The following is a 12,692-nucleotide window of genomic DNA, read 5'->3' as shown; positions in this document are numbered from 1 at the left end:
AGTCCAATGAACGGGGTAAATCGGGAACCAATAAGCCCCTCGAGTCACAAAGATCTCTAGGCAGGAGGTGCACGATATACAGTTATCGATATGTATACCGAATTCAGAGGGAAACGATCCCCGGCTCGGTGCAAACAGGTGGAAAGTCGGAAACTGGCGCGTAATTCCAACCAATGTTTTTGGGATATGTTTGTACACCCCGTTATCACGCATTGGGTGGCCCATGAGCTGGAAGGTCCCAGGATGTTTGGTCGCTGCCGCGGGACTATTCCTGGGGCACCGATGAACCCAAGTAGGGGAAACCGAATCCCCAAGCAAGGCCGAGCCACGTAGTGAAGTACGAAGGATGTTGCGCCAGACGGTCTCGGTTTTAGTTACTACGCCCATATCGTCCATTCGTCACCCTGAGTTCTGCACGTGGGTCACAGCTCCCGCTTCTCTCAGGCTGGTGGCCCCCTTTATTCTTTTGGCTGGGGTCCTGCAGTTGGGAGTCTCTGATCAATGCCCCTTGTGTTCGGGACAGAAGAGGATTCATTGGGAAAGGCTCCGTGGATCACGTGACACATAAGAGCTGGCCAAAAATAAAACGCCACGTGGTGATAATAAAGAGGGAAACCATCCACTTAAAGGGGGTACCGGGCCTCTATGATTTATGGACCCCCGGGACCCCCACAGATCACTGGTCACTAGTCGAAGGGGCAACCTAAACTGTACTACAGGCGGGGGGTACGGTATGTGCGGCCCACCGCTTGGGTGCCCCAGTAATGTCCATGTAGTGAAAGGGAATTTCTTAGGATAGACATCCCCTATGATGAAGGCGCCATGTTGTCTCCTCTTGTCTCTGCTTTGGTTCTTCTGGGCAGCCACGTGGTTGGACTATAAAGAAGGGCCAACCACATGGGAGGAGCTGACTACAGGGCCAACCATGAGGCCTCCAGAGAAACCTGGGAGGAGCTGACAAGACAGGAGCGCGGTCAGGCGCAGCTAGAACATTCGTGGCAAACCTCATCCATTTCTCTCCATTGAGTTTAATCAGTGCCATGTAATCCCTCATTCTTCCTGCAGGGGCGCTGTAGCAATACTGAGCAGTTACACAGTCCGATCATAAGCAGAACATTGCAGACGCTGCTTGCCGTCCACATAAAAGACGAGAAGAACGATCTGCAGAGGGAAATATCACTGGAACAAGCGGCGCATTGTCTAGAGACATCTATAGGGATGAATGAAAGGAAGCCTGTGTATATATAGCCGCAGAGTCCAGCTGTATCCTGACAGTGTGTGTGGGGGGGGGGTATATAATGTATGGCGCTGTGAATGGCGATCTTGTTGGATGGACTCACCCGGCAGGTTACATAATGATTAACCTCTTACATTCCAGGACGGGCATCTCGTGTTTCCGAGGTTTTGGGGGAATGGTCAAGTGTGAAATTGTCTCAATGTCTTACTATGTGGCCTCCTGGGCCTGGACAATTTGGGTTACGTGACGGCGGCCATATTGGGGCGTGCTTAGGCACATGGGTTGCGGGAATGTAAGGATGACTACTCACCGGTGCTGGAGGAGGAGGCGGCGGCGGCTCCTTAATAACCTGATAAGAAAACCAGAGAGGGGAAAATTGGCATATTTGGGTATCATAAGCCACACCTCCAACCCCGCCCCCTGCGGCCAAAGTCATCACCAGCCACGTCTTCTTGTGTTGTGATACAGTATAACGCCTGTTCAGTGGCTCCAGCATGATATAATGCCCCCCATTGTAATCCCAACATTGTATAATGCCCCCTCATTATGGCCTCTGCTGTATAATGCCCCCTCATTGTGGCCTCTGCTGTATAATGTCCCCCTCATTGTGGCCTCTGCTGTATAATGTCCCCTCATTGTGGCCTCTGCTGTATAATGTCCCTCATTGTAGCCTCTGCTGTATAATGTCCCCTCATTGTGGCCTCTGCTGTATAATGCCCCCTCATTGTGGCCTCTGCTGTATAACGCCCCCTCATTGTGGCCTCTGCTGTATAATGCCCCCTCATTGTGGCCTCTGCTGTATAATGTCCCCCTCATTGTGACCTCTGCTGTATAATGTCCCCCTCATTGTGACCTCTGCTGTATAATGCCCCCTCATTATGGCCTCTGCTGTATAATGTCCCCTCATTGTGGCCTCTGCTGTATAATGCCCCCTCATTATGGCCTCTGCTGTATAATGTCCCCTCATTGTGGCCTCTGCTGTATAATGCCCCCTCATTGTGGCCTCTGCTGTATAATGCCCCCTCATTGTGGCCTCTGCTGTATAATGCCCCCTCATTGTGGCCTCTGCTGTATAATGCCCCCTCATTGTGGCCTCTGCTGTATAATGCCCCCTCATTGTGGCCTCTGCTGTATAATGTCTCCTCATTGTGGCTTCTGCTGTATAATGCCCCCTCATTGTGGCCTCTGCTGTATAATGCCCCCTCATTGTGGCCTCTGCTGTATAATGTCCCCTCATTGTGGCCTCTGCTGTATAATGTCCCCTCATTGTGGCCTCTGCTGTATAATGTCCCCCTCATTGTAACCTCTGCTGTATAATGCCCCCTCATTGTGGCCTCTGCTGTATAATGGCCCACTCATTGTGGCCTCTGCTGTATAATGCCCCCTCATTGTGGCCTCTGCTGTATAATGTCCCCTCATTGTGGCATCTGCTGTATAATGGCCCCTCATTGTGGCATCTGCTGTATAATGCCACCTCATTGTGGCCTCTGCTGTATAATGCCCCCTCATTGTGGCCTCTGCTGTATAATGCCCCCTCATTGTGGCCTCTACTGTAGAATGGCCCCCTCATTGTGGCCTCTGCTGTATAATGTCCCCTCATTGTGGCCTCTGCTGTATAATGCCCCCTCATTGTGACCTCTGCTGTATAATGCCCCCTCATTGTGACCTCTGCTGTATAATGGCCCCCTCATTGTGGCCTCTGCTGTATAATGCCCCCTCATTGTGGCCTCTGCTGTATAATGTCCCCTCATTGTGGCCTCTGCTGTATAATGCCCCCTCATTGTGGCCTCTGCTGTATAATGCCCCCTCATTGTGGCCTCTGCTGTATAATGTCCCCTCATTGTGGCCTCTGCTGTATAATGCCCCCTCATTGTGGCCTCTGCTGTATAATGCCCCCTCATTGCGGCCTCTGCTGTATAATGGCCCCCTCATTGTGGCCTCTGATGTATAATGCCCCCTCATTGTGACCTCTACTGTATAATGTCCCCTCATTGTGGCCTCTGCTGTATAACGCCCCCTCATTGTGGCCTCTGCTGTATAATGGCCCCCTCATTGTGGCCTCTGCTGTATAATGTCCCCTCATTGTGGCCTCTGCTGTATAATGTCCCCCTCATTGTGACCTCTGCTGTATAATGCCCCCTCATTGTGGCCTCTGCTGTATAATGCCCCCTCATTGTGGCCTCTGCTGTATAATGCCCCCTCATTGTGGCCTCTGCTGTATAATGCCCCCTCATTGTGGCCTCTGCTCTATAATGTCCCCTCATTGAGGCCTCTGCTGTATAATGTCCCCTCATTGTGGCCTCTGCTGTATAATGCCCCCTCATTGTGGCCTCTGCTGTATAATGCCCCCTCATTGTAGCCTCTGCTGTATAATGCCCCCTCATTGTGGCCTCTGCTGTATAATGCCCCCTCATTGTGGCCTCTGCTGTATAATGTCCCCCTCATTGTGACCTCTGCTGTATAATGCCCCCTCATTGTGGCCTCTGCTGTATAATGCCCCCTCATTGTGGCCTCTGCTGTATAATGTCCCCTCATTGTGGCCTCTGCTGTATAATGCCCCCTCATTGTGGCCTCTGCTGTATAATGTCCCCTCATTGTGGCCTCTGCTGTATAATGTCCCCCTCATTGTGACCTCTGCTGTATAATGCCCCCTCATTGTGGCCTCTGCTGTATAATGCCCCCTCATTGTGGCCTCTGCTGTATAATGCCCCCTCATGGTGGCCTCTGCTGTATAATGTCCCCCATTGTGGCCTCTGCTGTATAATGTCCCTCATTGTAGCCTCTGCTGTATAATGCCCCCTCATTGTGGCCTCTGCTGTATAATGTCCCCTCATTGTGGCCTCTGCTGTATAATGTCCCCTCATTGTGGCCTCTGCTGTATAATGCCCCCTCATTGTGGCCTCTGCTGTATAATGCCCCCTCATTGTGGCCTCTGCTGTATAATGTCCCCTCATTGTGGCCTCTGCTGTATAATGCCCCCCCATTGTGGCCTCTGCTGTATAATGTCCCCTCATTGTGGCCTCTGCTGTATAATGCCCCCTCATGGTGGCCTCTGCTGTATAATGTCCCCCTCATTGTGACCTCTGCTGTATAATGCCCCCTCATTGTGGCCTCTGCTGTATAATGCCCCCTCATTGTGGCCTCTGCTGTATAATGCCCCCTCATTGTGGCCTCTGCTGTATAATGCCCCCTCATTGTGGCCTCTGCTGTATAATGTCCCCTCATTGTGGCATCTGCTGTATAATGCCCCCTCATTGTGGCCTCTGCTGTATAATGCCCCCTCATTGTGGCCTCTGCTCTATAATGTCCCCTCATTGAGGCCTCTGCTGTATAATGTCCCCTCATTGTGGCCTCTGCTGTATAATGTCCCCTCATTGTGGCCTCTGCTGTATAATGCCCCCTCATTGTGGCCTCTGCTGTATAATGGCCCCTCATTGTGACCTCTGCTGTATAATGTTCCCCATTGTGGCCTCTGCTGTATAATGCCCCCTCATTGTGACCTCTGCTGTATAATGTCCCCCATTGTGGCCTCTGCTGTATAATGTCCCCTCATTGTGGCCTCTGCTGTATAATGTCCCCCATTGTGGCCTCTGCTGTATAATGTCCCTCATTGTAGCCTCTGCTGTATAATGCCCCCTCATTGTGGCCTCTGCTGTATAATGCCCCCTCATTGTGGCCTCTGCTGTATAATGTCCCCCTCATTGTGACCTCTGCTGTATAATGCCCCCTCATTGTGGCCTCTGCTGTATAATGCCCCCTCATTGTGGCCTCTGCTGTATAATGTCCCCTCATTGTGGCCTCTGCTGTATAATGCCCCCTCATTGTGGCCTCTGCTGTATAATGTCCCCTCATTGTGGCCTCTGCTGTATAATGCCCCCTCATTGTGGCCTCTGCTGTATAATGCCACGTCATTGTGGCCTCTGCTGTATAATGCCCCCTCATTGTAGCCTCTGCTGTATAATGCCCCCTCATTGTGGCCTCTGCTGTATAATGCCCCCTCATTGTGGCCTCTGCTGTATAATGTCCCCCTCATTGTGACCTCTGCTGTATAATGTCCCCCTCATTGTGACCTCTGCTGTATAATGCCCCCTCATTGTGGCCTCTGCTGTATAATGCCCCCTCATTGTGGCCTCTGCTGTATAATGTCCCCTCATTGTGGCCTCTGCTGTATAATGCCCCCTCATTGTGGCCTCTGCTGTATAATGTCCCCTCATTGTGGCCTCTGCTGTATAATGTCCCCCTCATTGTGACCTCTGCTGTATAATGCCCCCTCATTGTGGCCTCTGCTGTATAATGCCCCCTCATTGTGGCCTCTGCTGTATAATGCCCCCTCATGGTGGCCTCTGCTGTATAATGTCCCCCATTGTGGCCTCTGCTGTATAATGTCCCTCATTGTAGCCTCTGCTGTATAATGCCCCCTCATTGTGGCCTCTGCTGTATAATGTCCCCTCATTGTGGCCTCTGCTGTATAATGTCCCCTCATTGTGGCCTCTGCTGTATAATGCCCCCTCATTGTGGCCTCTGCTGTATAATGCCCCCTCATTGTGGCCTCTGCTGTATAATGTCCCCTCATTGTGGCCTCTGCTGTATAATGCCCCCTCATTGTGGCCTCTGCTGTATAATGTCCCCTCATTGTGGCCTCTGCTGTATAATGCCCCCTCATGGTGGCCTCTGCTGTATAATGTCCCCCTCATTGTGACCTCTGCTGTATAATGCCCCCTCATTGTGGCCTCTGCTGTATAATGCCCCCTCATTGTGGCCTCTGCTGTATAATGCCCCCTCATTGTGGCCTCTGCTGTATAATGCCCCCTCATTGTGGCCTCTGCTGTATAATGTCCCCTCATTGTGGCATCTGCTGTATAATGCCCCCTCATTGTGGCCTCTGCTGTATAATGCCCCCTCATTGTGGCCTCTGCTCTATAATGTCCCCTCATTGAGGCCTCTGCTGTATAATGTCCCCTCATTGTGGCCTCTGCTGTATAATGTCCCCTCATTGTGGCCTCTGCTGTATAATGCCCCCTCATTGTGGCCTCTGCTGTATAATGGCCCCTCATTGTGACCTCTGCTGTATAATGTTCCCCATTGTGGCCTCTGCTGTATAATGCCCCCTCATTGTGACCTCTGCTGTATAATGTCCCCCATTGTGGCCTCTGCTGTATAATGTCCCCTCATTGTGGCCTCTGCTGTATAATGTCCCCCATTGTGGCCTCTGCTGTATAATGTCCCTCATTGTAGCCTCTGCTGTATAATGCCCCCTCATTGTGGCCTCTGCTGTATAATGCCCCCTCATTGTGGCCTCTGCTGTATAATGTCCCCCTCATTGTGACCTCTGCTGTATAATGCCCCCTCATTGTGGCCTCTGCTGTATAATGCCCCCTCATTGTGGCCTCTGCTGTATAATGTCCCCTCATTGTGGCCTCTGCTGTATAATGCCCCCTCATTGTGGCCTCTGCTGTATAATGTCCCCTCATTGTGGCCTCTGCTGTATAATGCCCCCTCATTGTGGCCTCTGCTGTATAATGCCACCTCATTGTGGCCTCTGCTGTATAATGTCCCCCTCATTGTGACCTCTGCTGTATAATGCCCCCTCATTGTGGCCTCTGCTGTATAATGTCCCCTCATTGTGGCCTCTGCTGTATAATGCCCCCTCATTGTGGCCTCTGCTGTATAATGCCCCCTCATTGTGGCCTCTGCTGTATAATGTCCCCTCATTGTGGCCTCTGCTGTATAATGGCCCCCTCATTGTGGCCTCTGCTGTATAATGGCCCCCTCATTGTGGCCTCTGCTGTATAATGTCCCCCTCATTGTGGCCTCTGCTGTATAATGCCCCCTCATTGTGGCCTCTGCTGTATAATGCCCCCTCATTGTGGCCTCTGCTGTATAATGTCCCCTCATTGTGGCCTCTGCTGTATAATGCCCCCTCATTGTGGCCTCTGCTGTATAATGTCCCCCTCATTGTGGCCTCTGCTGTATAATGTCCCCCTCATTGTGGCCTCTGCTGTATAATGCCCCCTCATTGTGGCCTCTGCTGTATAATGCCCCCTCATTGTGGCCTCTGCTGTATAATGCCCCCTCATTGTGGCCTCTGCTGTATAATGTCCCCTCATTGTGGCCTCTGCTGTATAATGTCCCCCTCATTGTGACCTCTGCTGTATAATGCCCCCTCATTGTGGCCTCTGCTGTATAATGTCCCCTCATTGTGGCCTCTGCTGTATAATGCCCCCTCATGGTGGCCTCTGCTGTATAATGACCCCTCATTGTGGCCTCTGCTGTATAATGCTCCCTCTTTGTGGCCTCTGCTGTATAATGCCCCCTCATTGTGGCCTCTGCTGTATAATGCCCCCTCATTGTGGCTTCCATGTTATAATGTTTACCTCCATGGGACCCCACATTATAATGACCCCCTCCTTCGGTCCCCACACGATAATGTCCAACTCCTTGTGGGGAAATTTCCATTAATCTCTCAGTCCTGTTGTACATGAGGTTAACCCTTTGGTGTAGACACTGAGAGCCCTCCGGGGGTGCACTATGGGGGAGGGGTATGTCACTAATATTATACCCATAGAGCCACAATGCAATGACTGTACAGTGAAGTGTGAATACTCCTTTATACACAGCACATCCGTGGATCCAGGACTTACCACAGTGCAGCAAAGTGGCCAAAACCACCAGAGCAAAGCCAGGAAAAGCAGAAGGAAGAGAATGAGCAGCGCGATGAAGAGGATGATCCCGGTGCGCTGCGGAGAGACAGGACCATGTCATCACACAGGAACCCCGGCATAATAATACATATACATATATAGCTCTCATCCATAATACCTACAGTATACCGCCAGATACTATCCATATAATATGCAATATAATACTGTAATATAGCTCTCATCCATAATACCTACAGTATACCGCCAGATACTATCCATATAATATGCAATATAATACTGTAATATAGCTCTCATCCATAATACTGAGTATATAACCTACAGTATACCGCCAGATACTATCCATATAATATGCAGTATAATACTGTAATATAGCTCTCATCCATAATACTGAGTATATAACCTGCAGTGTACCGCCAGATACTATCCATATAATATGCAATATAATACTGTAATATAGCTCTCATCCATAATACTGAGTATATAACCTACAGTGTACCGCCAGATACTATCCATATAATATGCAGTATAATACTGTAATATAGCTCTCATCCATAATACTGAGTATATAACCTGCAGTGTACCGCCAGATACTATCCAAATAGTATGCAGTATAATACTGTAATATAGCTCTCATCCATAATACTGAGTATATAACCTGCAGTGTACCACCAGATACTATCCATATAATATGCAGTATAATACTGTAATATAGCTCTCATCCATAATACTGAGTATATAACCTGCAGTGTACCACCAGATACTATCCATATAATATGCAGTATAATACTGTAATATAGCTCTCATCCATAATACTGAGTATATAACCTGCAGTGTACCGCCAGATACTATCCAAATAGTATGCAGTATAATACTGTAATATAGCTCTCATCCATAATACTGAGTATATAACCTACAGTGTACCGCCAGATACTATCCAAATAATATGCAGTATAGCTGCTATAATACTGTAATATAGCTCTCATACATAATACTGAGTATATAACCTACAGTGTACCGCCAGATACTATCCAAATAATATGCAGTATAGCTGCTATAATACTGTAATATAGCTCTCATACATAATACTGAGTATATAACCTACAGTATACCGCCAGATACTATCCATATAATATGCAATATAATACTGTAATATAGCTCTCATACATAATACTGAGTATATAACCTACAGTATACCGCCAGATACTATCCATATAATATGCAATATAATACTGTAATATAGCTCTCATACATAATACTGAGTATATAACCTACAGTGTACCACCAGATACTATCCATATAATATGCAGTATAATACTGTAATATAGCTCTCATCCATAATACTGAGTATATAACCTACAGTGTACCACCAGATACTATCCATATAATATGCAGTATAATACTGTAATATAGCTCTCATCCATAATACTGAGTATATAACCTACAGTGTACCGCCAGATACTATCCAAATAATATGCAGTATAGCTGCTATAATACTGTAATATAGCTCTCATACATAATACTGAGTATATAACCTACAGTATACCGCCAGATACTATCCATATAATATGCAGTATAATACTGTAATATAGCTCTCATACATAATACTGAGTATATAACCTACAGTGTACCGCCAGATACTATCCATATAATATGCAATATAGCTGCTATATAATACTGTAATATAGCTCTTATATAATATTGCAATATAGCGTCTACATAATTCTGCAATTTAGCTCACATATAATACTGTAATATAACTGCCATATAATACTGCAATATAACCCACATATATTGCTGCAATATAGCTCATACGTAATGATGCAAAATACCTTCCACCTAATACTGCAATAATTGCCCCCATATAATACTTATATAATACTGAAAAATAACTCCTGTATAATACTGCAATATAGCTGTCATATAACACTGCATTAAAGCTCACTTATATTACTGCAATATAGCTGCAATATAATACTATAATATTGCTCTCACATAATGCCACAAAATAGTTCACATATAATACTACAATATAGCTGATATAATACTGCAATATAGCTGCCATATAATACTGCAAAATAACTCCCACATAATACTGTAAAATTAGCTAACATAAAATAGTGCAATATAGATCCCACATAATACTGCCATATAGCTGACAAATAATACTGTGATATAGCTCCACATAATACTTCAAAATAGCTGCTATATAATACTGTAATGTAGTTCCCATATAACACTGCAATATAGCTGCCATATAATACTTCAATACAGCTCCAAATAATACTGCAAAATAGCTGCCATATGGTACTGTAATATAACTCCCATATGATACTTCAATATAACTGCCATATAATACAGTATATTGCAATATAGTTCCCACGTAATACTGCACTATAGCACCATATAATACCGCAAAATAGCTGCAATCTGATACTGTAATATAACTCCCATATAATACTGCAACATAGCTGCCATATAATATACTGTAACATAGTTCCCACACAATACTGCAATGCAGCTCACCTATATTACTGCAATATAGCTGCTATATAATACTGTAATATATAATATTGCAATATAGCTCACATATAATACTGCAGTGTAGCTCCCACTTAATACTGCACTACATATGACATTCTAGCTGTCATATAATATTAAAATATAGCTCCCATATACAACTGCATATAGTACTCACACAATATTGCAATATAGCACTGACAAAATGCCACAGTATAGTACCCACATAATATTACAATATAGCTCCCACACAATGATGCAATATAGCACCCACATGATATAACCATATAGCACCCACATGATATAACCATATAGCACCCACATGATATAACCATATAGCACCCACATGATATCACCATATAGCACCCACATAATATCACCATATAGCTCCCACACAATGATGCAATATAGTACCCACATGATATCGCCATATAGCACCCACATGATACTGCCATATAGCACCCACATAATATTACAATATAGCTCCCACACAATGATGCAATATAGCACCCACATGATATCACCATATAGCACCCACATGATATCACCATATAGCACCCACATAATATCACCATATAGCACCCACATAATATCACCATATAGCACCCACACAATGATGCAATATAGTACCCACATGATATCGCCATATAGCACCCACATGATATCACCATATAGCACCCACATAATATCACCATATAGCACCCACATAATATCACCATATAGCACCCACACAATGATGCAATATAGTACCCACATGATATCACCATATAGCACCCACATGATATTGCCATATAGTACCCACATGATATCACCATATAGCACCCACATAATATCACCATATAGCTCCCACACAATGATGCAATATAGTACCCACATGATATCGCCATATAGCACCCACATGATACTGCCATATAGCACCCACATAATATTACAATATAGCTCCCACACAATGATGCAATATAGCACCCACATGATATCACCATATAGCACCCACATAATATCACCATATAGCACCCACATAATATCACCATATAGCACCCACATAATATCACCATATAGTACCCACACAATGATGCAATATAGTACCCACATGATATCACCATATAGCACCCACATGATATTGCCATATAGTACCCACATGATATTGCCATATAGCTCCCACATGATATCACCATATAGCACCCACATGATATCACCATATAGCACCCACATGATATCACCATATAGCACCCACATGATACCGCCATATAGCACCCACATGATATCACCATATAGCACCCACATGATATTGCCATATAGTACCCACATGATATTGCCATATAGCTCCCACATGATATCACCATATAGCACCCACATGATATTGCCATATAGCACCCACATGATATCGCCATATAGCTCCCACATGATATCACCATATAGTACCCACATGATATCATCATATAGCTCCCACATGATATCACCATATAGCACCCACATGATATTGCCATATAGCACCCACATGATATCGCCATATAGCTCCCACATGATATCACCATATAGTACCCACATGATACTGCCATATAGCTCCCACATGATATCGCCATATAGCACCCACATGATATCACCATATAGTACCCACATGATATCGCCATATAGTACCCACATGATATCACCATATAGCACCCACATGATATCACCATATAGCTCCCACATGATATCGCCATATAGCACCCACATGATATCACCATATAGTACCCACATGATATCACCATATAGTACCCACATGATATCGCCATATAGCACCCACATGATATCACCATATAGTACCCACATGATATCGCCATATAGTACCCACATGATATCGCCATATAGCACCCACATGATATCACCATATAGTACCCACATGATATCACCATATAGTACCCACATGATATCGCCATATAGTACCCACATGATATCGCCATATAGCTCCCAAATGATATCGCCATATAGCTCCCACATGATATCGCCATATAGCACCCACATGATATTACCATATAGCACCCACATGATATCGCCATATAGTACCCACATGATATCGCCATATAGCTCCCACATGATATCACCATATAGTACCCACATGATATCGCCATATAGTACCCACATGATATCACCATATAGCACCCACATGATATCACCATATAGTACCCACATGATATCGCCATATAGTACCCACATGATATCGCCATATAGTACCCACATGATATCGCCATATAGCTCCCAAATGATATCGCCATATAGCTCCCACATGATATCGC

At 45.7% G+C, this 12,692-nt stretch overlaps 1 protein-coding gene across 1 annotated transcript in view; it reads right to left on the bottom strand.

The window, feature by feature from the left end:
• Positions 1 to 12,692, bottom strand: part of ANTXRL (ANTXR like) — a 108,360-nt gene that overhangs the window by 7,122 nt on the left and 88,546 nt on the right. The window contains exons 13-14 of the mRNA XM_075288373.1: positions 7,879 to 7,974; positions 1,548 to 1,586 (exon numbers count right to left, since the gene is read on the bottom strand). Coding sequence (XP_075144474.1) covers positions 1,548 to 1,586; positions 7,879 to 7,974 — 135 coding nt within the window. The remainder of the gene's footprint in view (positions 1 to 1,547; positions 1,587 to 7,878; positions 7,975 to 12,692) is intronic.

This window comes from Leptodactylus fuscus, chromosome 10 (assembly GCF_031893055.1).
Source record: "Leptodactylus fuscus isolate aLepFus1 chromosome 10, aLepFus1.hap2, whole genome shotgun sequence".
Classification (NCBI taxonomy): Eukaryota; Metazoa; Chordata; class Amphibia; order Anura; family Leptodactylidae; genus Leptodactylus; species Leptodactylus fuscus.
Note: the sequence above shows the minus strand (reverse complement) of the source record. Positions and strands in the feature narration are given on the sequence as shown.